This window comes from Falco peregrinus, chromosome 3 (assembly GCF_023634155.1).
Source record: "Falco peregrinus isolate bFalPer1 chromosome 3, bFalPer1.pri, whole genome shotgun sequence".
Classification (NCBI taxonomy): Eukaryota; Metazoa; Chordata; class Aves; order Falconiformes; family Falconidae; genus Falco; species Falco peregrinus.
The window spans coordinates 104,722,007-104,749,806 of NC_073723.1; the positions used below are offsets into that span (position 1 = coordinate 104,722,007).

General features: G+C 49.3%; 1 protein-coding gene across 15 annotated transcripts in view; it reads right to left on the bottom strand.

Annotated features, from left to right (window-relative positions):
• Positions 1 to 27,800, bottom strand: part of LOC101915846 (E3 ubiquitin-protein ligase rnf213-alpha-like) — a 44,231-nt gene that overhangs the window by 6,674 nt on the left and 9,757 nt on the right. For all 15 annotated transcript variants that reach the window (XM_055798644.1, XM_055798642.1, XM_055798641.1 and 12 more), the window contains 43 exons: positions 27,685 to 27,749; positions 27,208 to 27,403; positions 26,979 to 27,101; positions 26,783 to 26,881; positions 26,514 to 26,642; positions 26,151 to 26,352; positions 25,069 to 25,248; positions 24,416 to 24,547; positions 23,657 to 24,231; positions 23,144 to 23,309; positions 22,791 to 23,008; positions 21,964 to 22,101; positions 21,485 to 21,664; positions 17,782 to 19,252; positions 17,430 to 17,623; positions 17,102 to 17,257; positions 12,769 to 16,332; positions 12,336 to 12,469; positions 12,124 to 12,219; positions 11,582 to 11,697; positions 11,267 to 11,395; positions 10,616 to 10,680; positions 10,011 to 10,155; positions 9,422 to 9,563; positions 8,806 to 8,979; positions 8,301 to 8,434; positions 7,872 to 8,029; positions 7,394 to 7,597; positions 6,595 to 6,788; positions 5,956 to 6,076; positions 5,502 to 5,602; positions 4,854 to 5,027; positions 4,493 to 4,665; positions 4,313 to 4,409; positions 4,113 to 4,227; positions 3,698 to 3,881; positions 3,118 to 3,326; positions 2,815 to 2,916; positions 2,378 to 2,593; positions 1,507 to 1,588; positions 1,161 to 1,195; positions 413 to 507; positions 81 to 231 (listed from right to left, as the gene is read on the bottom strand). In XM_055798644.1, coding sequence (XP_055654619.1) covers positions 81 to 231; positions 413 to 507; positions 1,161 to 1,195; positions 1,507 to 1,588; positions 2,378 to 2,593; positions 2,815 to 2,916; positions 3,118 to 3,326; positions 3,698 to 3,881; positions 4,113 to 4,227; positions 4,313 to 4,409; positions 4,493 to 4,665; positions 4,854 to 5,027; positions 5,502 to 5,602; positions 5,956 to 6,076; positions 6,595 to 6,788; positions 7,394 to 7,597; positions 7,872 to 8,029; positions 8,301 to 8,434; positions 8,806 to 8,979; positions 9,422 to 9,563; positions 10,011 to 10,155; positions 10,616 to 10,680; positions 11,267 to 11,395; positions 11,582 to 11,697; positions 12,124 to 12,219; positions 12,336 to 12,469; positions 12,769 to 16,332; positions 17,102 to 17,257; positions 17,430 to 17,623; positions 17,782 to 19,252; positions 21,485 to 21,664; positions 21,964 to 22,101; positions 22,791 to 23,008; positions 23,144 to 23,309; positions 23,657 to 24,231; positions 24,416 to 24,547; positions 25,069 to 25,248; positions 26,151 to 26,352; positions 26,514 to 26,642; positions 26,783 to 26,881; positions 26,979 to 27,101; positions 27,208 to 27,403; positions 27,685 to 27,749 — 11,334 coding nt within the window. The remainder of the gene's footprint in view (positions 1 to 80; positions 232 to 412; positions 508 to 1,160; positions 1,196 to 1,506; positions 1,589 to 2,377; positions 2,594 to 2,814; positions 2,917 to 3,117; positions 3,327 to 3,697; positions 3,882 to 4,112; positions 4,228 to 4,312; positions 4,410 to 4,492; positions 4,666 to 4,853; positions 5,028 to 5,501; positions 5,603 to 5,955; positions 6,077 to 6,594; positions 6,789 to 7,393; positions 7,598 to 7,871; positions 8,030 to 8,300; positions 8,435 to 8,805; positions 8,980 to 9,421; positions 9,564 to 10,010; positions 10,156 to 10,615; positions 10,681 to 11,266; positions 11,396 to 11,581; positions 11,698 to 12,123; positions 12,220 to 12,335; positions 12,470 to 12,768; positions 16,333 to 17,101; positions 17,258 to 17,429; positions 17,624 to 17,781; positions 19,253 to 21,484; positions 21,665 to 21,963; positions 22,102 to 22,790; positions 23,009 to 23,143; positions 23,310 to 23,656; positions 24,232 to 24,415; positions 24,548 to 25,068; positions 25,249 to 26,150; positions 26,353 to 26,513; positions 26,643 to 26,782; positions 26,882 to 26,978; positions 27,102 to 27,207; positions 27,404 to 27,684; positions 27,750 to 27,800) is intronic.

A 27,800-nucleotide genomic window follows, 5' to 3' on the forward strand; every position in this document is an offset into this window, starting at 1 on the left:
GGGGCAGGTTCCTCCATTAGGCTCTCGAGGTCTCCTGACAAGCTAGGCTGAACGCTTCTCACAGCACAGTGGTCGCTCACCTGTTGGTCAATGTAGACCCCCAGCAAGAGGGATGAATGAAGCAGAGCTCTCGCAAGACTGACGCAGGCAGGCGATAGGCACCTCTCTGAGTCATTCCTCCGTACCAGAGGGCTCTCCAGGATGTACCCTTTCTCTGTTTTATCTGTGGTGCTGCGTTCAGAAAAGGCAATTACCCGCCATGTCTTTTGCTAGGGCCCACAGCGGGACCACAGGATGCAGAGACCTTTGCTTTGGCCAGCCATGGAATTTTCCCTGTGCCTGTGGCTCTGCAGGAGGGTTGGGTGGACGGGTGAAGCCCTCTGGGGCTGCGGAGCCAGGAGGGTTGACTTACATGACATTCTCCGTGAAGCCTGCCTCAGGTCTGTGGTTAGTTCCCCCGACAATGGCACCACACGTACATTTCTTCCGTTCCATGGGAAGGCCACACTGCATTCGAATACGTGAGCATGGAGTGAGAGACAAGTCTGGAAGCCCAGCTGGGTGCTGAAGGCACCAAAGGGAGTTTCCACGTCCTCTACCTGGCTTTCTACATGGGGTCATTGCAACAGCTTAACAAGAGGCGGGAGGAGATGTGTGCCTATGAGCAAACATCTCCAGAAGAACCAGGTTCTTCCTACAGCCAGCAGGACAAGTCCAGGCATCAATTTGGGGACAAGAGGAACCAAGACCTGGAAGCACCCACTTCCCTCCACTGCTTCCATGGGGACATGAGTCCCAGCTCCATTTAGCCTGGGAGAAGAGCCCACCTGGCTTGGAGGACAACCCACCTGGCTTCTGAGCCTTGCAGCTGCTCTTGCAGCTAAAGGACCACTTGACACAGAGGTGACATTGGAGTGCACATTAGAAGGAGAGCAGGGCAGCAGAAGGAGCATCTATAGTGACCACCCAGTAGAAACAGCCAGCCAAGAGGCCAAAGTGTGCTCCAAGATGGTGCAAAGGGGATGGGAAGCTCTGGGAGTCAGAAGAAGACCTAAGAAGCTCATCCCAAGCCTGGCTTTTCTCATGGAGACAGCAGAGATGCAGTGAGAAATTCAAGAAGACAGAGCTGCAAAGACAACCAGCCAGGAGGAGACACTTACATTAGTGACAATCCAGTATGAGCCGCACTGACAACCTACGTGTGAAAGGGGATACAGTTAGTCTGTTACTCCCACAACAACCTTCATGATGGGAACATGGCCAGAAGCTCACCAAGAGGATGACAGGCTGGTCACCTGCCTCCTGGCATCCAGCCCCACCACATGCCTCTCACAGAGCTTGTCATAAAGGGAGCCAATGCTGGATCTCCAGGTGGAGACCACGAAGGACTCAACAGGAGGACAGTGACGGCCTTCAGGAGTCTTTAATCCCTTCCCTCCAAACCGTGGCTGATCTCAATCAGTTGCCCTGCATGCACAGGGGCAGTGAGATTTGCCCAATACTTACGCCACATCTTATCTGTTGATCCAATTTTCCAGTTCTTCACATCAAAAAGCAGGTCTCCAGGCATGGTGGGAAGGTAGGACCCCTTGGAAAAGAAACACAAAGGAAAGTGAAGTGTGGGGTAACCATCCTCCTAGCTCACTTCACTTGTCTGAGGAACAATTCTGCTTTTAAAGCAAGCGGTGGGGAGGAAGGGTCCTCCTACACGGCCACTGTCATCAGGGAGAAACTTGTGGTAAGGGAATAGGAGACAAGTGGGGGAGCAAGGTACATCAGACAGAGAGACATGAGGCTGGAGTGACCAGACATGAGCAAAGTCCCCAAAAGTCCCAATTATTTATGAGTTTGGATTCTGGAACTGAATACACCATAGGCCAAACATGGTCTTGATGGGAAGGGAGATGATCCAGAGGTGGCTGTTGCCTTTGCTTCCAAGAAAAGAAACACAATGTCCTGTTTGCTTCCTGCAGCTCTCAAATAACAGGAGCAACTTGCGCGTGGACAGGCCTGAAGGGAAGCCTCGCTCAGGAATGAGCATCTCCACTGTCACCTGAGTGATGGAAGACCTTTGGCAGAAGGAGGACGCTTGGGCTGGGCTTCAAACCACCTAATCTCTGTCAAAGAAGCTCTGCCATGCCCTCAGCTTCCTTGAGTCAGTAAAGAGACAGGCATCTCCCATAGGCCATACATCTTCTCCACATTGGAGGTAGACCAGGATGGATGGTCACAGTTACTTTTCAACCCAAGGAACGAGAAGGAAGAGGAACAACAATCTACAAAGCAACAAGCTTTGACCAAAACAAAGCCTGCCTGCCAGGACACATGCCAGAACAGTGAGGTGGAGACAGTTGTGCACCTCAGTCTTGCAACTCACTTTCACCACAGCAGGCTTGAAGCAGATGTTCTTGAGGAGCTGAGTGATTTGGTTTGGGAACAAGGCCAGAGTGAGCCCGGTGTGAAAGACCACCTCCAGCAGGCTTGGGTCTTCACTGTTACCCAAAGCATCCATGATCTTCTTCAGTTTGTCTTCCAGCAGCTCATCTGGGGTGGGTGTCAACTGGAGGATGCTCTCCATTCGTCTCATGACAGACTACAAAAGTTGAACAAAACAGACATGAGTGAAGGCAACCAGCACGGCAACCCCCCTGCGAGGGGTTTTCTGGCTTCACCACTGAGGTTCAGTGTTCGTGCGAAGTCTGCTGTCCATCAACACAGATGAAAACCTCCTGTTCCTGGGAGGTTCCAGACCAACCATCGGTTCCAGACCAAAAACTGTGGAAACCTCCTGATAGAGACACGACAGATACTCACTATCAAGCTCTGGGTTTCTGTGGCGTCTTTCCTTTTTAGCTGGTTTTGTGCTTTGTCCAGCACCGAAAACATCAGTGGTATATTCAACCAGGCACTTCTATCCTGAAAAACGCAGATGCACATTGTTATCCTGAGAAGCAAGCGTGGAAGTGCACAAAGAACAGGTTGACTGCACCCTATGAGGGCCTGTCGCTCTCCTCAGCTGGAAGGGATCCCCATAAGTCAATATTATAGGGATCGAGCTTGGCAAATCCCACCCACCTCAGCTCTGCTTTGAAACAAGGCTCTCAAGAAACAACCCACCTGCAAATTTTCTACCCCTCGGGGTAAAATCCACTTCTCCACCTTGAGGATCTTCCACATAGAGGTGAGTCCGTAGAGGTCACAGAGATTTCTGATGAGGAACACCTGAGGCCATGGAGTCGGAGACTTCGCAACCATGTTCTTCATTGCATTCACCAGGTCTTGCTCTTTCTTACTGCCCTCGGCCGCAGGCACGTTGGGATATGCAGCTGGAAAGGAGGTTTGTTGTTATGCCCAGTCCCCAGTGTGGTGGCACATCACACATGTCCTTCACCCACGTGGCCGCCACGGCAGTTTTGGATGCAGTAGGATCTAGGTTGCAGTAGGATCTTCTCCTCACAGGTTGAAACATGGCTTCAAGCCAACGTACAGGGGGTCCCTTAATCCTTGGGGAAATACTTGGAGAACACAATGGGTCTGGGGACTGAAGAGCTGGAAAGTTTGTCCAAAGAAACTCCAGTTTTCATCAAAACAGTAATTGTACAGCAAAAACATCTGGGGCTAGTCCTTTCTGGGGCTTGTTCTAGACTTCCTCAGTGGTAGGCACGGGTCTCACGCTATGCTAAGAAAAAGAACTCACCAGAAAGCAGCTGTCTACCGAGCAAGGTGGCCACGTGGCTGATGGAGAGCCGGATCTGGGCAATGAACTGCAGGGTGTTGATTCTTGAGACCTCAGGCTTGCAGAAAGCAGATAGGTCCGCGGTGGAGAGGCAGTTTTCGGCAAGCTGGCTGACATCTTCTTGAGAAGAAGGATACATAAAATCCTGCTCGAGAGAGACAATTTTTAAGAGTCTGAAGGTGGATTATAACCGAGCAGCTCCTTCTCCTCCCCTGTGCCTTCTCCTCGTCTTTAATGTGAGCTCCTCCTTTGGCTCCTCATCCATAAAAAGATGTAGAGGAGGGGTAATTAATGTGATTAATAGGTTTTAGCTGGGGTGGTAGCTCCGAGTTACGGTGTTTGTTGGGATTCCCGGTGCATCCCAACAGGTACTCACCTCCAGACAGTGCACCACCATGAAGTAGAAATGCTCCCTGTTACTTTCGTTGGACATTATCTTTTCCTCCATCTGGGACAGGTATTCCTCTAAGTGAACCTTGACATTGTCGAACCTAGGGTAGAAAAGGACACAGAACATCAGCATCCACGTAGCCAACGGGTTCAGCGATGGGGTTTGGGAGCAACCCTGGGGCTGACCCGCATCGCAGCATCAGCTTCAGGAGGGAGGACTGGATGGTAGGACTGGTGTCCATGCACTCTTCAAAGGGCGACAACTCGCTTTTTGGCTTGTACACTAGGAAGGAAGGATGACACCCATTATTTGACTTCCAAGAGGATGAGGTCAGGCCAGCGTCGATTGGAATCAAGTTCTTTTACCCCTTTTCCCCGCCTGATGATCAGGGTTAGGTTTGCAAGCCACAAACTGGATCAGTCGCTGAATGATTTTGGCAGACGGTGCTTCTCTGTCTCCCAAAAAGTACATGGTGATAAACTCAACAAAGAAAGAATTGCATTTCCTCCTGAATTTGTTGTGACAGGCAACAGCTTCCCTGGAGGGAAGAAGAAAACTTGTGGTCAACCTCCAACCAAGGACAGAAACAATATTCCTCCCTCTGCAGAGCCCAGGACCCAAACCAGGGAGATGAGGTGGCCATTTGTTCAGGCACCAGCAACTTCTATCTCAATAATTAACATGAAGACACTTGAGATAGGCAGGTTTTTGCCAGCATTGGGATACCTCGTGGCTTCTGAAGCCGTGGGTGTGTAATCCTCCGAGAATTCATTCTTGCAGATCTTACACTGCTTGTTCTCCCACTCCAGGATGCAGCGAGTGCAGAAGATGTGGCTGCAGGGCAGCTCTGCTGGGTCAGTGATCTCCCCAAGGCAGCTCTTGCATTCCTTCACACCCTTCCTGAGGGACATCACCAAACGAAGAGGCAGGTCAACACCGCTGCCGGATTTGAGGAGGGGCACAGGTTGACTCCAACCTAATGTACACTCTGAGGTGGTGTTGAAGCTGGGTGGGCAATTTTATCTAGTCTCACTGTTGAGTACAGGACCAGGGTGACCCACCACCGCTTCAAGAACCAGCAGCTTCTAAGCTACCTGAGGACCATCCTATCTTGGTGAGGATGGCTGGAAGAAGGGGATGGAGAGCCTGGGTGCTCAGGGGAGCTGGTTTCTTTGGCACCACACCTAAGAGAAGTTCCTCCAAAGATGATTCATCAGCTCCAAGGCAGGTTCTCACCCCTTGTCTTCATCAACATGGCCTCCCTTTGGCCCACAGGGGTTCACTCCTAGTGCTGACATATTCCCCCCACCCTTCACAAACATGGCATTGACGGAGAAGGAGCCCAAAGTTAACTTTTTTTCAGCTCAGACTTACACCAGATACACAACATCAGCATTCTCGTTGCATTTCTTCAGCACCTTAGTCACCAAATCAAAAGTGTTCTCAGGCTCAAATCCTGGAGTTGTGTAGAGGCGCTGCAAGAGACAAATGCACAGCGCAAGTTCAGCACAAACATCTCTCCAGTATACACAGGACATACATTATGGGACATCAATGCTTCAGGGACACAGGGGCAGATCTATGTATAGGTGTCTCTGCCTGGACCTTGAAGGTCAACAACCCAGATCAATCCTTTAAATTCTCAAGGAAGTCTTTCTTTGATTCTGAATCCTCATTTTGGATTCTGAATCCCAATAGTGTTTGTCTCTTGGATGGTGTTTCCAGCCTTTCCCCACAGAGCCCTCCCTACAGCTGGGAGCAGAGGTGTCCTGCAAGAGAAGAGCCTTCCCAAGCTTCACAGCCATGAGCTGCCCCAGGAGACACCTACATTCCAGAGGAAGATGAACTGCTTCACCACAAGCCTCAGGAGTTTCTCGTCTATTTGTGTCTCGTTGTGTAGCAAGTGGTCAATCAACATGTAGACAATGTTGGTGCAGGTCCAGCGATGCCTGTAAAACACACACACACACACCCCCAAAGGTTGGACCAGAAGACCCCCTGAGGTCCCTTCCCACCAGTATTTCTGTGACTCATCCCAGGTAGCCTGTGGTCACTTGAGGGTACAACACCTTCTGAGATAGCATTAGAAGGAAAAATATATAGGAATAGTTCTGTCTGTGCTGCTTGTTTCAATGATCCTTGGGTCAAACAGAAACTGCCAGCCCAGCTCTGGGTGTAGTCTCTGGAGAGACCTACTTGTCCCACTCGGGAAAGCGTTTTGGCACCATCAAGCATTCAAGGAGAAATTCCACCAGAACTAAATTTGATCGTGGTGAAACATCCACCATTTTTTTCTGGAGCCACTTTGCCACCGTGTTTGTGATAATGAGGAAGGACCAGGAAGGAGTGAACAGTTGGAGGACTTGTGGCTCGAGCTCCCCAAGAGGAGAGCAGCTTCAGTTCACCTGACGTTCAGACATCAAGAAGTTTGCTTGCACTACTGTCAACAGAGAGGGACCGAACTTACAACACAGACTCTAGGAGTTCCTTCTTCTTCTGGTAGAACTGAAGCTGGTAATTGTCCAGGCTGATCCACTCCACCCAGGGCTTAATGGACTTGACGCTTTTGAGCCACGCTATGCAGGCATCAAAGGGCAAAAGTCCTTTTTCAGAGGGTTGCACTTTCTTCAGAAGAATGTTCAAGGCATCAAGAGTGACAAACTGAAATGGTGTTCACAAAGAGAGAGAAGAGTCTAGGTAAAGAACTAGCCTTGCTCATGGGTGGCACAGAGGGAAGGGATACCACATGACTAGATGGGTGGTATAGCTTTTGGAGTTGTTGACAGGGCTAAGTTAGAAAGAAATGGACTTTTGCGGGTGAAGTTCTAGCATTTGTAAACCAGGAAGGGCTTTAATGAGCCTGACCATGCCTTGGAGAAGGAAGGATCTTAGAGTCACCATGGGGGGTTCTCTAAAAACTTCATCTTGCTGCTCAGAAGGATCTTAGAGTCACCATGGGGGGTTCTCTAAAAACTTTTATCTTGCTGCTCTAAACAGTAAGAAACTTGGGAGGGATGTGGACGCCCCCACACGGACACGCCAAGCTAAGGAGCTGGAGCCCACCACTGAAAGGTGACACAAAAATTCGCACCCACTTCTAGGGTCAAAGTGCCCAAGGGGACTTCAACATGATACCCAGAGTGACACAAACACGAGGATGTCTCACTGTTTACAGAGTATGGAATTAAATGATGGAAGTTGTGAAGACCATCACGTTCAAATGTGGTGGGAGAAGGATTAGAGAGCAAACACCGCTCTTTGCTCACCATTTCTGGGGGGTTCTTCTCATACATTGCCTGCAGCTCACTTATGACAGTGTCATTGCTTCTTACTATGTCAACAAAGAGCTGATAATCATCTCGGAGATAGAAATATTCCATGTGAAGCCAAATTAGGGAAAAGCTCATCTCCTTCCTGACCACAGGGAGGCAGAGCTGTTCTGCGCTGGCTAGGAAAACTTTTGAGAGAATCTGCAAGTAAAATAAAAGGTGTTATTTCTGCTCAAAGTGAACAGCAAGGGGACTAAGGTGGGATGCTCAGCATTGCTGTTGTATCCCATAGGAAGTTTCCTCATCAAAATTAGTTTTCAAGGTGGAATGAAGACAAAATGTTCGTGACAGTTGAGGAGCAGCCAGAAAACAGCGCAAGGGAGGGCTTATCAAAACATCAGACTTGGCCATAAGGGTAAGACTAGGGCCAAGGTCAATGCCAGTTGAAGATGGTGCTCTACCCAGCCCTACTCACCTCATAGACAGAGGGGTGTTGTCCAGGAAATGTCATCCTGAGAAAGTCGTTGGTGTAATAGTGTACCATTTCTAGGTTACTATGATCCAGCATCAAGACTTTCTTGATGAAAGATTGGTAGAACTCGGCCACTTCCATCGTTGGCTTCTTGGGCTGACCTAGAAGGGAGACCGAAGAGATTTATGGCCACTTAGTGGATAGTGGGAGCTCCTCATTAACACCAAGGTGGACACACGGCCAACTGCAAAGCCACGGGTGAAGAGGCACAATGCCTCCATTGGAAGAGGAGATATAACATGGAAGAAATGCACAACACAGTTCTGGGTCATCTGAGTGAGGAATACAGCCCTCACAGTTCCTCCTACTAAGGACACGGATTTTTTGGCAGCTTTGTTGGGTTAACATTTCCCCTGGAAAGTCTGATGTTACCTTTCCTATGATAGACCTTCTCCCATATGTCGTCCAGGTAGGCTTTCAAAACCCAGCTGAATGGGAACTGGCAGGAGAGGGACGTGTTGGGGTCTTTACTCATTGATAACACGGAAATCTTAGCATCCGCCACCCTTGAATTCAAACAGTGCAGACAGAAGCATTAAATTGTGCAACGGACAGTGCAAAAGAGGTCCAGAGATGGGCCACCTCAGAGAAGTTCCCAACACCTACTGACATGTTTTCACTTTAAAGGAGTGCAAAAACTGGGAGAAATTTGGGAGGAAAGTCAGGGAAAACTGGGCAAGAGCAAGGAAAGAACCAATTTTGCCAACAGCTTAAAAAACCAGGGAAGTTTTGGTGCCAGTGGCTTGACACCCAAGACCTTCCATGGCTAGGTTATCAACATCTGCACTTCAAGCATGAGCTACTGCTTCACTATGAACACCGGCATTCACTCTCCTAAGGAAAACCACCCCCTGTACATTTACACCCTGTCTCTTACTTTCTGGTGTATTTAATTTTTAGGAATTTTTCTTCTTGGAACATCTGGAGCCACAGTTCTGCAAGTGGAGAGCCTTGAGAGAGATGATCCAGGTTGTTGTTTGCATCCACCACAGCGAGAATTTGGGCAAAGACATTCACCACGGTGTCTTCCAGGTATGTCCAGAGCGCTTGTCTGGAAAGGGAAATTACACGTCTCATGGCATTTCTCCCCTGCCTCCCACCAAGAAACCCAGGGGACAGTACTGGTCTTGAAGACCCACAAGTCAACCAAAATAACCCAACCACTTCTGAAAACACCAAGTGTGGGTGTCCAGGCTTGATGTTAACCATCCTTATCTATCCCACAGTCAACCAATGTTGTCGGCTTCCAGGAAAGCCCTTCCAAAAGAAGCTTCCTCAAAATTAGCGCTGCCCTTAATTAATTTTTTTTGCTTTTGAGAGCATGAGCTTTCAGCAAGCACCTACTTTGTTCTTGGTTGCTAAAAAAAACCCCAACACTTTTTTAGACACTTCTTGGTGGTCACGTCTTTAAGCAAGGTGCCCATACTTTATGCAGAGTGGTTTTAGGGACAGAATTACTTGATATTAGGGAAGTGGCCCACAGCCAGCACTACCTGAACGATGTGTCTTCCAGGATGAATTCGGTCGAGAGTGCCCTGCGGAAAATCCATTCCCTTGGTTCTTGCATCAGTTTGTCTCGTTCTTCTAGGAGACAACAAATTCTTCTCTTCAGGATGGTCATAAAATGCCTGGAAACTAATCACAAAACAGCGCTGGTTAAAACCCATCTGGTGCTCATCTCCAAGTAGGAGACTCCAGCAAAAACCTGCAAAGGATTTTGGTCGCCAGTTTTCTACTCAAAAAAAAAAAAAATCACACAACTTAATATATTTTTTTCCCAGTCCTATGCAGAAACCAACTTCCACTGGCCAAGTGACATCTCTCTGGGATTATCTACCAAGGTCTGCAGCAATGCTTTGTGGTTTAGTACAGATTCTGATTGTGCCCATGAGGGATGCTGCAGGGAGGTGGAGGAGGCCCCACACAACATCGCCCTCTGTCTTCTGGGTGCTTCTCCACCCACAGTGGCTTTGAGGGACACCAGAACTGGCTCTTAACCTATTTGTCGTCTTCTTCAGCCACACAGCTTAAAATGTGCCTGTTGTAGGAAGAAGTCGCTTCTAGTTCTCTCTGCTCACGTACCACTACTCTGAGTGTGGAAAAGCAAGTTGTGAAGGATCTTGATTCTCTTTGTTGGACGCTTGTTGTTGTCGTTCTTGTCCTCCAGCTGAATCACAGCCTTCTGGATGCTCCCTTTGATCATCATGTCCACATTGAGGAATTGTGACTGGAAAAGACCAGAGGTCAGTTGGTTGCTCCGCACTACTTTGCTCTCATTTGCCTGGGGACACTTGTCCTGGGACACCATCCTCTCCAGAATTTAGCACAGTGGGCCCCAAGGTCTGTACCCATCCCACTGTCCCAACAAACGCTGGTTAAGTCAGTCCCCGGGGCACAAAGGGCTGCGGATGTCCCTGGCAAGGGACATTGTTTTGTTGACAGTGACAGAAGGCTCCTGGTCTTGCACTGGTTGCTCACAGCAGGGCTGGGAGACCGCCACCCCCACTTCAACCTCACAACGTGACCCAGGGACACCCGTGGCTATTCTTTCCTCTGACAGGATACCAGCCCAAGCAAAGACCTTCAAAATCAGATCCCAAAATGTCCGTTGATACCCAAGCCAGTTCTTGTACAATGACATGTGCCATAAAATGAGGAGGGGGGAAAAAAAGGGGAAAAAATCATACATTTTCCTCTGAGTAAAGATCTGAGTCGGTGAGGCTTCCTGGGGCAGCAGAATCCTCCAGAGAACCTGAAATCACAATCAACCATGTGACTCAGCTGTCAAAACCCCAACAAGAGACACTTCCTTCCACAGGAGGCAGCAGGAGTGCCTTGACAATCAACAGGAAGAAATAAAGCAGCACTGGGGTGGAAGCCACCCAGCTGCTTGGTATCAGTTTCTGGATGACACGAGACCCTCAGGCCTGGGGAGCAGTTGGCTGGATACCTCTAAGCAAGAACACGGATTCAAGATGCTGCCTGGGGTTGGCTTACAACGATGGACCAAACCATTTCTGCCCCACTTGCCCAACCATCTAGTCTAAGAATGAGGGCGTCAACAAGCATGTGTTGACTCCATACAGAAGTCTCCAGCAGCACAGCTACTTTGCCGTCATTAACTGCTGCTCCAACATCACAGTGGGCCCGTTAAGAGGCAAAAGCTGCATTGCCATGAAGACCTAAGAAGCAGCAAGTGCTCCTGGGACCCACAGCTTGGGATCTGCTAGATCCAGGTGTGTTTTTATCCACAGGTGAGACATCAGAAGATGGGGCAGTGGGTTTCTGGAAAGGACAGCAGTAGGGAGATGGTGGGTTTACAGTGAGCGACTTGTTACCTGTTGAGAGATGTTGCTGGGAGCTGTGCATGAAAATCTCTGCAATGGTCCTTTTGGAGAGCTGGCCAAGATTGGCCTTGAAGTTCTCTGAAGGCATCAGGTCATCCAAGTGGACGGACTTCCACTCACCTGGAGGGGCAAGAGGATGGATAAGTCCATCTGCTCTATTTTGGAGAAACCAGTGAGCTTGGCTGCTCAGATTTACCAGTCAACCAGGGCAGGAAGACAGCAAGAGATGGAAGATCCACCACTTCACATGTCTTCATCTTCCCCTCCCACCTTTTTCCCGACCCAAAGCAGTGACAGTAACCTTACCGCTGTCAAAAGCCAGGTAGCTGCACCCTCCCATGACCCGGGGGACTTTAGTGATCAGCACAACATGAAACAGATGGGGGCTGTCCGCCCTCCTTCGCTCGTCTGTGATGCAGTACCTGGAAGCACCACCAGAATGTCAGAGATGGTTAATTCCAGACTAGTTCAACCCATCTCTCCAAGCAACGACTGCTTCTCCTCCCTCTATGAGCTCTTCCAGGGGTTAATCTCCCTACCAAAGGCTGCAGCCATCTGAACCTGCTTTCCTGGGTGGATGCCACCCAAAGATGACATTCTTTCTGGCCATCGCTGGTGAAACCTGCTAGAGCCACAGGGGCAAATGAGACAACAGAGGCCAGAGCACAGCCCAGTTCAAGTCTTAGAGGAGGGGAAAAAACAGCCAGAAGGCAGCACAGGTTTCTGAGTAGTCTGTTGTGCCTGGAAGAAAGGAGAAAGGAGGAGAGGGGAAGGAGGACGGGGAAAAGACGACAAAGGATGAAGGATGGAGGAGGACAAAGGATGGAGGAAGAAGGAAGGATGCTTACTTGGCACAGGCCAGGAGTCTTTTGCTGCTCTGCGGCTCGTCAAAATGAAACTGAACGAGGAGCAATGTCACTTCTTGTGTCTCTTTGAAGATTTTCCTACAATGAAACTACCTCTTTAATGCATTCTCCTAGAAAGGTCTCATCCCACCCCACTTCGAAGCACTGTAAGAAGTGGAAATCACCTGCGAGGTTAAAGAAATATCAAAGCCCACCTGAGGTCCTGGCGGAAAGCATGTTCAGTGTCAAATTGGCCTAGGAAGAGGCAGTGGATTTTATCTGAGAGGTTGAGCGTCTTCCTCAGCACTTCTAAATCCTTCTGGTTTAGCAGCCTGGCATGGGTAGAAACCTGTGGTAAAAAGGAAAACCAAAAGAGGTTGGTCCTGCTACCTCAAAGGGGTGGGATTCTCCAGGGCATCTCCATTGGTGCTTATCTACGGGCAACTGGAAGGTGCCTTGAGTATCTCAGCCCAAGCCAGAGCTGAGCAGATCCCATCTGCCTCCCGAGGAGAGGCAGAGTCTACCCTGGCTGCAGATGACCACAGAGGCAAAGAGGATGGACATCAGTCTAACCAAGACCATGGGACCACCATGGTCCCTTGGAAAACAAACAGCACCCTTGGGTGCTTTACAGTCCAGCATGAGTACCTGCAGGCACGGCCTGGCGGTGCTCTCTTTCTTCTGCTGCTCCATCACCTCTTGCAAGAGGTTGTCCAGGCTGTTGTGCTTCTGCTCGAAGAAATACAGGTCCTGAATCTGCTTAGCGTCCTCCAGATCAGTGTACTTAAGGCGCAGGATGGAGTCAGGAGTGGCGCACTCCACCAGCTTTCTTGTGGCAATGGGTAAGACCAGCTGTCTGTATTGTTCACAGCTTTCACAGTTGATGTTCTGGGAGCTCTCCAGCACAATGGCGGCAGACGTGTCATCGCTGAAGCCAATGAAGACATCATGCTCTTTGGGTGCGAGTGTGTGGGACCAGGTGCTGAAAGAATCCGGGTTCTCCATGTAGACAAACTGCTCGGCCCATTTCTCCAGGTCCTGCTTCAGGTTTTGCTGTCCCCAGTTGAGGATGGTGTTCATGTCCAAGCAATGCTTCTCCAGACGGCTCAGCAGAGGCGGAGGGAACTGTGTGTAGACCACTTTCTCCTCCTCTATAACAATCAGCCGGAATTCCTCCTTCACACGGCTCTTCACCCTATGAGTGCCGAGGCCCAAGTCAACGTAGTAATTGTCCCCTAGACTGACAAAGCATTGATTGAGGGCATCGTAAAGGCTCTCATAAAGGTTCTGTATGTTGAGGAGGACAACGGGCCTGCCTATTTCCATGCAAATTTTCACCCTGTTCACAGAACGGCACACCTGGGAATAATCTTGGTCCCGTGGGAAACCAGAGCCAAATATAATGTCACAGTTGCTGACATCTATAAGCCGCGTCATCTGGATGATCTGAAAGGCGGCATTGTTGGTCGTCAGCAGCAGGAGGTAACGAGACATGAATCCCACTTGCTGCTTGTGTATGTTTTCCTCCAGCAGACGGATGCAGCTGGTTTCCATCTTTTTGGTAAGACGTACCTCGCTGGTGCAGTTACGGAAGATTTCCAGAGGGTGGATATCTCTGGAGCCTCCGAAGTTTCTCTGAATGGCCTTTACAAGGAGCTCCTCTTGAGAACTGCGCTTTGTGTTCTGCGTGTAAGACACAATCATTTTGATCAAGCTGTAGAAGTCGCGAAGCCCAAAGAACTCGGTTTCCTGTGTCTTCAGCACGTTGCAGTAGAAGTTTGCCAGAATGGGGAACAAATGCTCGATCCTTTCGAGGTGGGGTTGGTCAGCACAGATGCCTTTGGCAGTGTTCACCAGCTCTTCCTTGCTAGGTTCAGTCCGAAAGACGAGGAGGCCCCTGTTCATCTTGGCAGGGTCCAAGGCCCAGTTGGAGATGCCCACAAAGCCAACTTTCTTGTAAGGCTCAGGATTCTCATCATCAACGCATCCATCTTCCAGAAGAGGATGCAGCGCCTTCAACGGCATATCAGGCGAGTCTTCAGCAAGACCAATCTCATCCAGAAGGACCACGGACGCAAACTCATTCAGGTTCTTGCCCTTCTGGAACTGACCACATTGTCGGAAAGTGGAGATGATGCCTTCTGGTTTTGAATGGGGGCTGCACTGGAAGGAGACCAGCTGGACCTCTTTGCATCTTTTGAACAACGGGCTTCGGGACAGCGCGCCTTGCATGGCATCGACAGCAATGGCTTTGGAAAGTGATTTGGAGCTTCCTGGCTTCCCAACCAAAAAGAGTGGCACCCGGAGGTCCATGCAGACAACCATCATGAAGATGTTCTCCCTGAGAGCGTTGTTGCAGGCTGTTGCCTTAGGAATAGAGAGGTTATCAAGAAATACCTCTTGGCACAACTCGAGCTCTTGCTGTAGCCAGGACGCAGGGACTGAGAAGCATTTTGCAACCTCCCTCAGGTACTCTTGGCGGTTCTCCAGGGACACATAATAGCAAACACCTACCGAAAGGGCCAAAACCCTTTGCGCATCGTTTAAGACTGGCTTTTCTTCCTCCTCACGCTGCCTCTTCTTATCAATCTGGTGGAAAAGCAGGTCTCTCAAGTTGTAAAACCAGAGCACTATTTTCATGCAGCGGTCTATATCCCGGAGGCTGGCAACTCTGCATTCATCCTTCCTCTCTCTCAGGAACTTCTGGGAGGCTGAAATGACATTGGTGAAGACATCCAGGTTTTTCACGGTGGTGATGGTCTCCACGGTGGACTTCACAATCTCCCTGATGTACAGGCTTTGCGTCTTCTCATTCAGCTCCCCAAAATCCCAGACCAGAGGCAATAAACTGGGAGAAAGGGGCTGCACACGATACACCAACTGCCGCAAAGGAATGTAACCCAGCTTCTCTGGAGTGTCTTCACTCCGGACTCGGTATCCCAAGCCAGCTTTCTCCAGTTTCTCAATGGTGTCTTCGGTGTGTCTTTTGTAAGGGTTGCAAGCAGCCACCACTTTTAAGCGGTCCGTGGAAATCCGCATTCCGTTGACACTGCGGTCACACAGCACTTCTTTGATGGCAAAGATGGCCTCTGAGGTGTTGGCTTCATCGAAAAAGAGCACCGTGTCTACATTGTGCTCTTTTTCATTGGTGAGTGCCAGCTCCATGGCCTGCCTTACCTTCTCTTGGATGTTCTTGGAGGTAGTGCCACCATGAACACGCACCACCATCATGTTCTGAACTTTCCTGCCAGCCCTTTGCAGGTTGCACATGAACTGCACCAGCTTTGTCTTCCCACAACCTGTTTCACCCATGATGATCACAGGGATGCCGCACTGGAACCGCAGGTGAATAGCCAACATCTTCATGGTGTTGTCCAGGGTCAACTGGTACGAAGCATCTGGATCTTCCTTGTATTTCACACCAAAGACTCTGCAGAGGGCCTCCAACTGCTCGGTTCTGGATAGGTTTTCAAATTTCTTATTGAAAGGAACATTTTGGAGGGCCAAGGTCATGTATAAATTCTTGCTTATAACTGCCTTCTCCAAAACACTCTGGGAATAAGCATCAATAGCGTCAAAGTTCCCATTGATATGGAAACCCAAAAACTCCATGGAATGATCATCAGCGTGGAAGACTATGTAAGGGTGAGATTCTTGTTCCCACTTGCGTCTTAGCTGGTACTTTCTCAAAACACTGTCCATCTCCTTCCACTCCTGCCTTGGCACGCTTTCATCGGACATGTTGAGGGAAGGCATGGCAAAGTCCTTGGACATGGCGATCATGAACTTGATGACGAATGTTTTGAAACCACAGAACTCCCCTCCGACCACTGGACTGCAGAAGACTGATTTCTCACACTTTCTTAGCTGGAAGTTCAAGAAGTGCGTGAAGTTGCTAAGCTCGGTCCAGGAGGGGTTGTTTCTCCCACAGAACTCCATCAAGCACTCCAGGCATTCTTTCTCTGTCCCCTCGACCTTTCCAGGGACAAAAGTGAAATTATCAAGGTTTTGCTTTTTCTTGTATCTGCTGAGATATTGGTAGGACCTTTGGAAAACTTCACTCTTTAGCTTGTCCCGGTCAAACTGTTCCTCCCTCAGTTCCTCAGGAGGGGCAGAACTGGGAGCTCCCAGCGAGCTGAGTACCTGCAGCACTGATACACACTCCACAGTAGGAAAAATCTCCAGGAAATTTTCTTCCATTTCAATGGATATCTAAAAGCAAGAGGACACAAATCACTGTGAGGACCATTCTCCAGCCTCCCACATTTACCTGCATCACCAAAACCTCCCTCTTTTTTATTTCCCCACATCACCAAAATCCCCCTCTTTTTTATTTCCCCACATCACCAAAACCCCTTTTTTAATTATTTTCCCCTGGTCACAAATGGTTCAGCAAACTGGGGAAAAAATGTAGAAATGCCAAGATTTCTCCAAGCCTTCACGTGGATTGAAATCCCTATAATCACTAAGGTCTCTCTTGCCCAGCATCCTGTCTTGGGTCGGGTGATCTTGTTACCTTCTCCTACGCTTTCTTCTGTTCCTCTAAATCCTTTTGGAGATGGAGGAACCTGAACTCAGCCTGTATTCAAGGTATGGTGAGGAACCACAGATGGATGCTCAGCCACGAGTGAATCTGTGGTGTGTTTCACCTTCAGTAACTCTAAAGCGTGGCTCAGGGCAAATTGGCTTTAAAAGCGTCTATGAGGTTCAAGTTACAGAAAAATTGGGATGAAAAGGCTCCCTCTTCCCCACAAAACTCAGTGCAGGGCCTGATATTTCACTTTGAGCAGAGACATTTTTGGCCTGGTTGCTCCTATTTTGGTGAGACGTTGCCCCACTGGAGAGAGATTCTAAAATAACGCATCGCTCCGGTGGAGATATCAGCTTTTTAATCAGATATCAGAGATATCAGGAGTTTGGCAGGTGTGCTTATGCTCAACATTAACGGTTCGCCCAGCCCGAGCGCAGGACCCCCAAATACCTCTTGCTTCCTCGTACTGCTAACACCTCTTCCTTTTTCCAGGTACTCGATCAAGTAAAGATGAGATGGCTTGCACTTCCAGACCAAGCCATCAGGACTCTGGATGTGCCGCAGGATGCACAGATCAATCAGCAGCCGGTAGAGACCCTTCGATACCTGGCAGGGCGAAATAAAACCAAATTAAAATCGGTGTAGAAGCCTGCCCAAATGCGCTTGCTGCTCCGATTGGGTTGGATTTGGGTTTTTGCCTCCTTCTCTCCCTCCCTGAATGCAGGGTCTTCTGTGTTTGACCACCTCTTCTTGTCCAATTTAAGATCCAGGCACTCACCACTGGAAACACATCGATGTGGAAGATGGTGGGCTGATTTTCAGTCACAGATTCCTTGACAGAAATAAGTTCCTCCACAAAGAACTGGAAATCAATCTCAGACTCCATCAGCCTAATGGTTTTACACAGTGGTAGCGTGCCACCTAGCTGGGCGCGGACCTTCTGGATGGTGTTGTCCACAAAGAGAGATTTCCCTAGGGAGTGGAAGAGACGACTGTGAATCAATCAACCCTTCTACACTTGCACGCGACCCAGAACAAGGAGTATCTTTCCCCAGAATTTTGCACAGTGCACCACCTTGCCTCCTTGATTTGAGGTACCACTCAGAATAAAACTCCCCCAAAAAACTTACCCATTCCCGCTCGCTCCGAAAAGACAAACTTCACGTTCTGCTGATAGGGTTCTTCAAAGGCTTGGGCAACAGGGGCTGTCCCGCTCGGCACTTTGAGATGCATCTTCAGGTAGGTCTGGATTTCTGCGTTGGTGTAGCAAGGGAAAGCCACCTTGTAGGCATCAAAGGCTGTGATAACATAGGAGTTGTGAGCTTTGGCGTTGCAGAAGATGATGAATCTGTAGTTGGGGATGCTGGAAGATTGCACCAGGCGGAAGAAGTGGGACTCAAGTTGTTTGGAAACTTTATAAACTAATTTATCAGCACCCAGCAAGCAGTAGATCTTTTCATCTTGGCAACCTGGGGAAAGAGCTCTTCTGACAAGCAGCTCCACCTCTTCCTCCTCCGTGTCTGGTGTGCACACCAGGACCTCATCGTACGATGGGAGAGGTGCCTTCTTGGTGTTTCGGTAGATGAATAACATGTGGGGTAACATTTCTTCTTCCTTGCACATGACAAGAAGCGGTTTCCCCGCTTCGTAGCCTACAGGTAAACTTCTCTTGATGTGTGTGCTTTCTAGAGCAGCCAAGCGCTTCAGGGTCTCCCCGAAAACATCCAAGCCTATGTATTTATCTGACACCAGGCCAGCAAATTTCTTACAGTAGGCATCCCAGAGAAGATTCACTTTGTCGTAAATAGACGGCAAACTCTCAAAGGAGGTGGCCAACTCATCATGTGCCAGGGTGCTGAAGGAAACCTGGTCAGCATCGCTGCTGGTGGTTTTAAATTTCCTTCTGGTCTGCAGGAAGGTTTCTCTTGTCTCCTCGTACAGCTTGCTGAGCTCTTCCACCAACTCATCGTTGTCACCCTGCTCGAAGGCGAAATCCATGAGCATCTGCTCTGTGATGGGTGAGTTGGACAGGCAGCTCTGCAAAGCTGCCTTCGCCACCGACTCGTTATAGCCTGATTCGGCCAAGCTTTTGATGAGCTGGGGGAAACGGATGATGTAGTCGTGCCAGGTAACCGAGTCCTCACTGCCTGGTGACGTATTCACGGAGTCCTGAGGAGTCATCAGCGCATCCTCCAGAGCTTTTTTGATATCTTCTTCGTTGATGTTGTGCTTGATGACAGAAAGCATGATGAGCACCTGCGGTTCTAGAATGCCTTTCTGGACTCTGGCCAGCTGGCTGCATAAATAGAAGAGCTGGTGTGCAGTGAACAGGTTGAGGTGATAGTAGGTGTTCCTTTGAGTATCCAGGTACTTCTTCCACTCTGCCAGGCAATGCTCCATTGCTTTAGAGAGACTGTCCAGCTCCTCCAGGAGGGGTCTTGTGCTCTGAACAAGGATCCCAGCAATTCCAAATTCGGTGTATAGTTTCACGCGTTGCTGGGCATTGCAGTAGATGTCAGCCTTCCAGTCGATGAAGAGGATGTTGCCAATGCTGAGAAGCTCCAGGTACAACTTTCCAACTGTTCGAACTCTTTCCAGTATCTGTAATGTGCCAAAGACACAACAGGGAAATGGATCACGTAATTCAGCGTGTCCTCAACAGCTTCCAAACACGGCCCAGATCACACTTCCCTCCCGAGGTCTGTACAGCTGTAGGCTCCCCAGTACAAGACAGACGTGGACATACTGGGGAGGGAAGATGATGAAGGGACTGGACCATTTGGCCGGATGGCTGGTGCCATGCTCAAGGTTTGGGCTTCTACAATCATGGATCTACCCTTGAGAAGCCCGGTGGAGCCTTGCGAAGCCTGGTCTGTTGGGAAGTGATGGGATACACCTGACAACTGGGACGACTGGGTCTTCACCAACACGCTGGGCCAGAATTTGACAGAGCTTTGGACTAGACTTAGGGAAGAGGATGGAGCTTCAAGCAGCAGAGGAGAGACAGGGGCGGCCAGTGTATTAGAGGCTTACAGGGAAACACCCATGAAATGTCTCAAGGGCATTAGGGCGTGCTCCTCTAAAATGGACAGGTTTGGGAGCTTTTGGGTAAAAATCAGCAGCCAAGCCAAGAAAGGAAACCTCCTAGTTGGTGCTTACTAGAGGATGCCTGATCAAGAGGAGCATGTTCATGAAGCCTTCTTACTTCAGCTATGAGAAGCATGGTGCTTACAGGCCCCGATCCTGCTGGGGGACTTCAGTCCCCCTGGTATCTGCTTGAAAAGCATCACAACAAGCTGTAAGCAGTCCAGGAGACTCTTAGAGAGAGTCAAAGATAATTCTTCAATCCATTTAACAGCCTGGCCAGAGATGTGTTACTAGACCTGTTGGTCACCAACATGGAGGAACTGATTAGAGACGTTGAGACTGGCAGCAGCCTGGGCTGCAGTGACCATGCCATGGTGAGGTTCTCAGTCTTGAGGGATATGGGCTAGGAGAAGAGGAGAGTCAGTGTGCTGAATTTTAGGAGAGCAAACTTGCAGTTGTTTAAATAATTAGTGGACGGGACCACCTGGGACACTGCCCTCAGGGGTGAAGGAGCTGAACGGAGCTGGCAGCTCTTTAAGGACATTTTTCTTAGAGAGCAAGAGGTCTTGATTGCCACGTGTACAAAACGAGCCAAGGAAGGCAGGAGACCAGGAACCTTCTGATCAAACTAAAGTATAAGAACGAAACGCACGGGCAGTGGAAGCACGGACACTTATCCTGGGAACAATATAGGGCTACTGCCTGAATGTGTAGTGATGGGATCAGGGAATCTGGGGCATAACTGGGGCTGAGTTTGGCAAGGGAAGTAAAGAATAAGAAGGACATCTACAGGTACGTTGGACGGAAGAGGAAGTTATAAAAAGAAAACGTACTCCCTGGTAAATAAGACAGGAGAGCTGGTGTCAACCAACATGGAGGAGACCAAGATACTCCATCTTTTGCCTCAGTTTTCCATTTCCCACATCTCTCAAGCCCCTGAACTCCACAGCAGAGACTGGGGAAGTGAAGTCCCTCCCGTCACAGGAGACCAGGTACCAGACCACCTGAAGAACCTGAATGCACATGGGATTCTACTGTGCTCTGGTGAGATCCCACAGGGAGCATTGCACCCAGCTCCAAGGTGCCCAGCACAAGAATATGAGCTGGCAGTGTGCCCAGGTGGCCAAGAAGGACAACAGCATCCTGGCTTTTATCAGGAATAGCGTGACCAGCAGGACTAAGGCAATGATTGTCCCCCCCTGTGCTCGGCACTGGTGGGGCCGCACCTCAGATCTAGTGTTCAGTTTTGGGCCACTCACTGCAAGAAAGACACTGAGGTGCTAGAGCGTGTCCAGAGATGGGCAACGGAGCTGGTGAAGGGTCTGGAGCACAAGTCTGATAAGGAGCAGGTGAGGGAACTGGGGGTGTTCAGCCCAGAGAAAAGGAGGCTGAGGGGAGACCTTTGAGCAACCTGGTCTAGTGGAAGGTGTCCCTGTCCACGATGCTGGGGGGTGGACCAGACGGTCTTCAAAGGTCTTTTACAACCCAAACCATTCTATAGTCCCTCCACAGAGAAGTATGAAGTCTTGGATGGGCTGTTGGGCACCACAAGTGAGGAACAATGCTGAGGGAAGCAGATCTCATCCTGTAGCTTGGGAAGGGGGCACCATCCTAGAGCAACACCTCTGCTCCTGAAGGGCTGGCACTGCAGGTCATGGATGAGTCTCCTGGAAATAATTCCAGCAAAATCCCAAGCCCAATAGCCACCATTTTTCAGGCAGATGTTGGTGCTGCGCTGTGACTTACCTCCAAGAAACGGTTTGCCTCCTCTCTGCCCTGCTCAACCTTGGTGGCAATCAACATAAGCTTGTTCTGGAGCTCCGTGAGCTGAGACAAACTGTATTTCTTGGCCTTCTGATCTGGTGGAGATGTGGTCTCCTCACTGTCATCCAGCAGTCGCAATGAGATGCAGTCCTCAAGCATAGCCTGGAAGGCAGAGAAGACAATCAGCATCACCACACGGCCTTTTACACAGCTTTGAGTTGAGATGCTGCACATCAGGACTCTACGTGACTTTTACCACTTCCTTTGGAGGAAAGAAAAGTCTGTTTCCCACTGATAATCCTCATGGTTTACGAGGAAATTGGTGGCACTACTTGCAACCCACCTGGAGATCTATTGGCAACTTGGCACGCTCATCGGAGGTTGATTTCAAGAAAGATCTTTTCTCCCCATAGCATTATGAAAATACAGCTGGACAAGAAACCATCTTGGAGACCCTTTACCTTGAATTTTGGAGGTGCCGAGATGGTAAAAATCCCATTTCTGTTGATGCTTCTGGCTTGAGACATGGAAGAACGCTCCACGGAGCCATGAGAGTCGTGAACCATCTGTATCCATTCCCTGTTGTCACAGGAATCTTTCTGCAAAAGAAGAACCAAAGGGAAACCCCATAACCAGCTGGAATGGCCCAGAGTTGAGGCAGGTGGGGGTTCTGTGACCATTTCTTTTGAGGATGGGGTTTCCCATGCCTGCTGAGGAGACACAGCCCCAGAGCTGGACCTATCCCAACCTGCCAGAGTGTTGGCATGTGGTCAAGCTCGTTCTCTGCTCTGGTTGTGGTGGGGAGCAGAGTGGAAGGCTCAGTGACAGCCCTGGAGCACAAACACCAGGGATTCTGTTAAATGAAGCCTTTCTATCAACTGCTGAAGCAGGTTCTGGAGTCTTTCAGCTTTGGAGATGCTCAAAACCCAATTAGACATGGCCATGAGCTACCTGCTCCCTGACCCCACTTCAAGCAGGGGATTTAGACCAGGCAATCTCCAGAGGTCCCTTCCAACCTCAACTACACCGTAGACTCCATAACTCGTTTCCTGCTATTCACACCACCTGCTGGGTCTCCTCCAGTTGCCCACATGTGTGTGTAAGGTCATTTGAGATGTTCCACCAGGCCTGCACTCCAAAAAGAGCAAAGCCTTTGCCCAGGTCCTGCCAGGCCCACATGGATGTCCTGGGGAAACCATCTGACATGACATCAGACACCTACATGTGAGCAACTCAGCCTCACAGCAAGTGTCCAGGTGACTTTTGGACACGGGACTTAAAGACTTACCAGCTTCTTGGGAAGCTTGCTGTCTTTCACAATGGCTGCTTTGATGAAAGACAGAGCTGCAAAGAACTGGTCAAACCCAGCGGTGGGACTCAGGTCCAACACAATGGGGGCAGAAGCAGCCATGGCATCACGGAAGAACCTCACTCTGTCGATATCCATGTCGTTTTCACCTGCAGAAATCGATGCCAGCTCCACAAACACAGGGATTTCTGTCTTGTCTGGGGAGAAAAAATAAAGTAAGAAAGGCGGTCGGATTTCTGTGCTCCGAGCCAGGTAACGCTCTGTTGGATGCAGGGACAAGGACTAAGTGTCTCCCTCTGTTGTATCTGATGACTTCCTCCCTTCCAGCCCACCTTTTATTATGGTCTTGATCCAGGAGGTAAAACCTTTCCTTGCACATTCCAGAAGTGCCTTCAAAAAGTCCAAGACTCCCTGGGGAATGTCACTCAAATTTTTTTTCACGTTCATTAAGTCTGGGGTCATAAAATCAAGTCGCTTCTTCTGGAATTCTTGCTCTTCCTGGACCACCCCCCCCAAAAAAAAAAAAAAAAAAAAATATATATATATATATATAAATAAACAAAAAACGTGTGTCTGTTGGGAAGAGAAGGAAAGCAGCTGGGTTCTACCTCATCCTCCCCAAACCAGATGAGATCTTGGCCTCAGACTCAAGTCTGCTCTTTAATTCATCCCTGTGGGCCTCCATGAGGCAGCTGGAAGTAATTCCTTCAGCCTACCGTTCCAGTCAAATCCAGGAGGAAGGAACCACATCTGATAGGATTTAATTACAAGCTACCACATGGATCTGCCTACATGGATTTTCCCAAGAGCAGCCAACACAGATGCCCAACGCATCTCCTACGTACATATTTCGTCAGGTCACTGAGAATCTGGAAATCCCCCTCCAGCCGAAGCATCTGTCTCAAAGCATCGATGATCTTGGCAGTGTTCACCACTTTGGAGAGGGTCAGGTAGTTTTCAATCCTCTCCACCGCACCGGTGATCCAGTAAGCTTTTCCATGCCTTGGCCCTTCACTGTCCTCCATGATTTTGAACTCCTCCAGGAGCTGATCCCTGTGTTCCAGCAGCTTCTCGAACTGGCTTTGCAGGGTCCCAAGGGTGATGGAGAAGTCTTTGAGGGACAGGTAGGTTTTCTGAAAATCAGCGATAGCTGGCTTATAAATTTTTTCTTGAACATCTTCTATGGAGAAAACTCGATCTTCAGGTCCTGTGGCTTTGCTCTGCTCTGCTCTCATCTTCCACAGCCTACGGAAACATTGGCTTCTCTCCACAACATGAAGTTTTTGCATCATGTCGCTATAATCGCCAAGGACGTGTGATTCTGTTTCGCTCTTGCCGTCAATGGAGAACTTCTTCACCGCCATCTGATCCTTGAAACTTTCACTGTCCCTGACGCTTTTCTCCACGGTGCTTCTATCCACTAAACCAGGTAGGAACAACAAGAAGGAGCTCAAGTCACATCTCTCTCCACCAACACAGATGAGCCCTGAAGTCAACGGGTCCCATGATTGCATTCCCTTCCCACCCACTGGGAGATTCTATGGTTTTGGAGACATCTCCCCACTCATCAACCACGGAAGGAGCTCCGTTAACCTCAGCAGTACCTTTTACTACGCCTTCTATACTACAGCACAGCTGGAGAAAGGAGCATCTTTGCTGCTTCTGCTGTTCCAGTTGCTCATACTCCTGCTTCCTGACCTCCAACACTTTTGTTATACAGCAAGAGAAAGAGGAATCTGGAGCGGAAAAAAAAAGAAAAGACCCCAGACATGAAGGAGAACCTCTTGGTAAGAAAAAAAAGCTGCACAAAACATAACCCCTGCCAAAAAAAAAAAAAACCCCAAACAAAAAACCAAAAAAAAACCAACCACAAAATTAGTATTTCAGTTTACTCTCAGAGCAGAATTGGAGGAATTCTTCCCTCTGGGTTTTGATAGAACAGAGATGGACTTCACAATGGTCTTGAAGGCAAGGCATGCAGGAAGCTACACCACCACAATCCTTGAAATAAATTCCACTAACACCCCAAAACTTTAACTGCATTAAAAATAAAACCCAACAACCCAACGTTTTCACTCCTTCCTCCTCTCAAAGTGCTTAAAATCTCCCCAACTACTACGTTTTACTTCTGATTTTTGGATTTCCATTGCAGGTAATTTTCAGTTTTCTTTGCATTTTAGACCATTACCCAGCAGATCGATTTCCCGTTGGCCACATCGCTATGAAAACACACTCAAGTTGGAAACTGCGAACTTACCACAGGTGCACAGTAGCTTCCTAAACTGCTCCTCATGCTCTAAGATGTTGCGGAGGATACTGAAGGGAATGTCTCCCAAGAGAAGGTGATGTCCCACGAAGGTGAGGAGTTGGTTCACCTGGAAAAGGAGGGCTTGCGCGTCGCTGCTGAGCTGAAGTTGATACTTGTGGCTCAAGTCTCCTGGAACATAAATAAAGCCTGGTGAAAGACAGCCAGTGGTTTCCCTCCTGTATTTCCTTTGAAGCCAGATCCTCAGGAAGACCCATCAGCTCCCAGTTTGCAGAGGTCCATCACATCACCGGTGTGGAGGCCAGATGCAAGATTGCTTTCTAGCTCAACCATCAAAACCAGCACCTTGGGAAGAACCCAGATTTCCTTTGGGAAACCCATGTAGCTCCCCCAGCCTGAAACAAACCATGGGGACCACCTAGGAGATTGGGCATCTGAGGCTGGACAGGCAGCTCCAGTGGACATGAAGGGCTTCCAAGAGGGACTGGGACACAGAAGAAGATGCTGTGCAGCTTTGTTCTGGCCAAGGGGAGGTGAAGGGACAAACCCACCACAGCCAACAGCTACTACAGGGAAGGGCAGCTATTGAGACAACAAGCCCAGAGTGTTTTTGATGGTGCCAGAAGTCATAGCAGGGAGCAACAGCCACAAGTTGCCCTCTCCTCCATCTCCTGATCACAGAAGGGCCAACACTGGCCTCAGACCAGGATTTGTCCAACAGAAACCCTTTAAGCATGGTGATGCTACCACCTCTGTCTCCTTCTAATGTTTGACTCTCTCTGCATGGACATGCTCTGGCTGCATCACGTCATCCCCCTTGACATCCATCCCCACACTCACTGAGCACGCAACAAAGCAGCGTTGTGATGGGATAAAGAAATCAAGATGTTTCCCCATTCCTGGAATGAAACATGAAACTCCGTTTCTCTAGTGTGGGAGATTATTTTTCCCCCCGCTCCCATTTTGTGTTGTCAACAAAATTGGAAGGTCCCTGCTAAAAGACCTGGTCTTCCCACCTAGCTCACTTACAAACCAGGAGCTTCTCCCAAGAAAACCACTCAGGGGACACTCACGGGCAGTGGAAATGAGATGGCAGATCCCGAGACTGTTGAGCAGGTTTGCAAGAACGGGGCCAGTGCTCCCATCAAACCTGTTGACACTTTCCAGGCTCTTCATTGGCGAACACATTTTCTCAATGAGAACAGAAAGCAGCCTCTTAACAGCTGGGTTTCTCATCTTGAGGAACACAGATATCATGGAGTTGAGCTTGGATTCCTGGAAAGATGAGAAATTTCTCCTCTTTAGGGACTTTGTGGACTTATGGCTCTTTCAGAAAGACCTTTCCCTGCTCTCTTAACCCAGCACAACCAGTAAGAGTTGGTGAAGTGGAGTGTAGAGGCCTCCAGCAGCCCAAGGAGGAGTGGCAGCTCTCCTACCTCAATTTTGTCGAGGTCTCCGATGCACTGGATGACACGATTCATAAAGCAGTTCTCCAACTCTACATCAACATTGTTTCCCACTTTCAGGAAGGCCAAGCAGAAGTCTATGAGGTGTTTGTCACTAATCTACAGCAAGGAAATGTTTAAGAGGAAGCTGCTTTCTGGGTCCTCACCAACCTGCTCAAGTTCGGTGACCGAGGCAAAACTGAACATGGCAAAGACCAGGAGCATCCTCCCCAGCCAGCTGGAGGATCTCCATGACTCACCTTCTTCATCCATTCCTTAAACATGGTGTGAATCAAGCCCCGCCACCAACCAGTCCACTGCACAGTGACAATCTTCAGCGAAAGCAGTTGCTGCCACGTCTACGGAGGAAGAGCCAAACCCATCAGCTGACCCGGAGGAACACCCAGATCTACCAAGGGTTGTGGCTCACGTCAGTCTCTGGGTCTCATCACTCACCCCCATGTTCTTCAGGAAGGATTTCTCATCCGTGGGTACCCTATGAAAGTATTTCTCAAGCCACGGTGCAATTACAAGTGAAAACTCTGCAAAACTTTCCACCGAAGAAAGTTGCTGGAATTCCTTGAGAAATTAAAGAACAGAAGCATGAGCCAGAAGCTCTGGGCTCTCCTCAGCTACAAGCAGGAGGCCAAGCCCTCCTGACAGAAGCTGCAGACCTTGTTCTCACCTGGTTCACTTGCAGTAAATGCTCTTTGTCAGCAAACAACCCCAGTATCTGCAGCATTAACTTCATGGAGCTGAACGGCACCAATTCCGGCATGCCCAAGAACTTGTTCAGCGAGAGGTACACCAAATTCAGACAACGCAAGACCTCGTGGTCATCCACAGGCTTCAGGCATTGCTTTGAAGACCCCTGCGGGCAACTGTGGGCACAGGAAAGAACCAAAACACTTCTTGCAGCTCCTTTCACAGTTGCTGCCTGACCACAGACACTCTCTGCAGCTGGGATGCGCAGGCAGATTCATAGGATGTGACCCTTGTGGGCGTCCACGCTCTCCAGCCATGGGGTTAAAGATGTCAAAAAAGCAATGGGCAAACCACATCAGCCACCCTCTTTCTGCCCAGATGGGGCTCCATCCATCCCTCCCCAGACCCTTTATGGAAATGGTGCAGCACCTTCCCCTCTCAAGGAGGTTCGACTCACAAGTTCTTTAACCAGGAGTCCATCCTGGTGATGATGCATTTCAAAGCCACGTTCCAATCATCTTCCTGAAACAGAGGACAGAAAGACATTGAGGAGAAGCATTAAGAAGGCTTCTG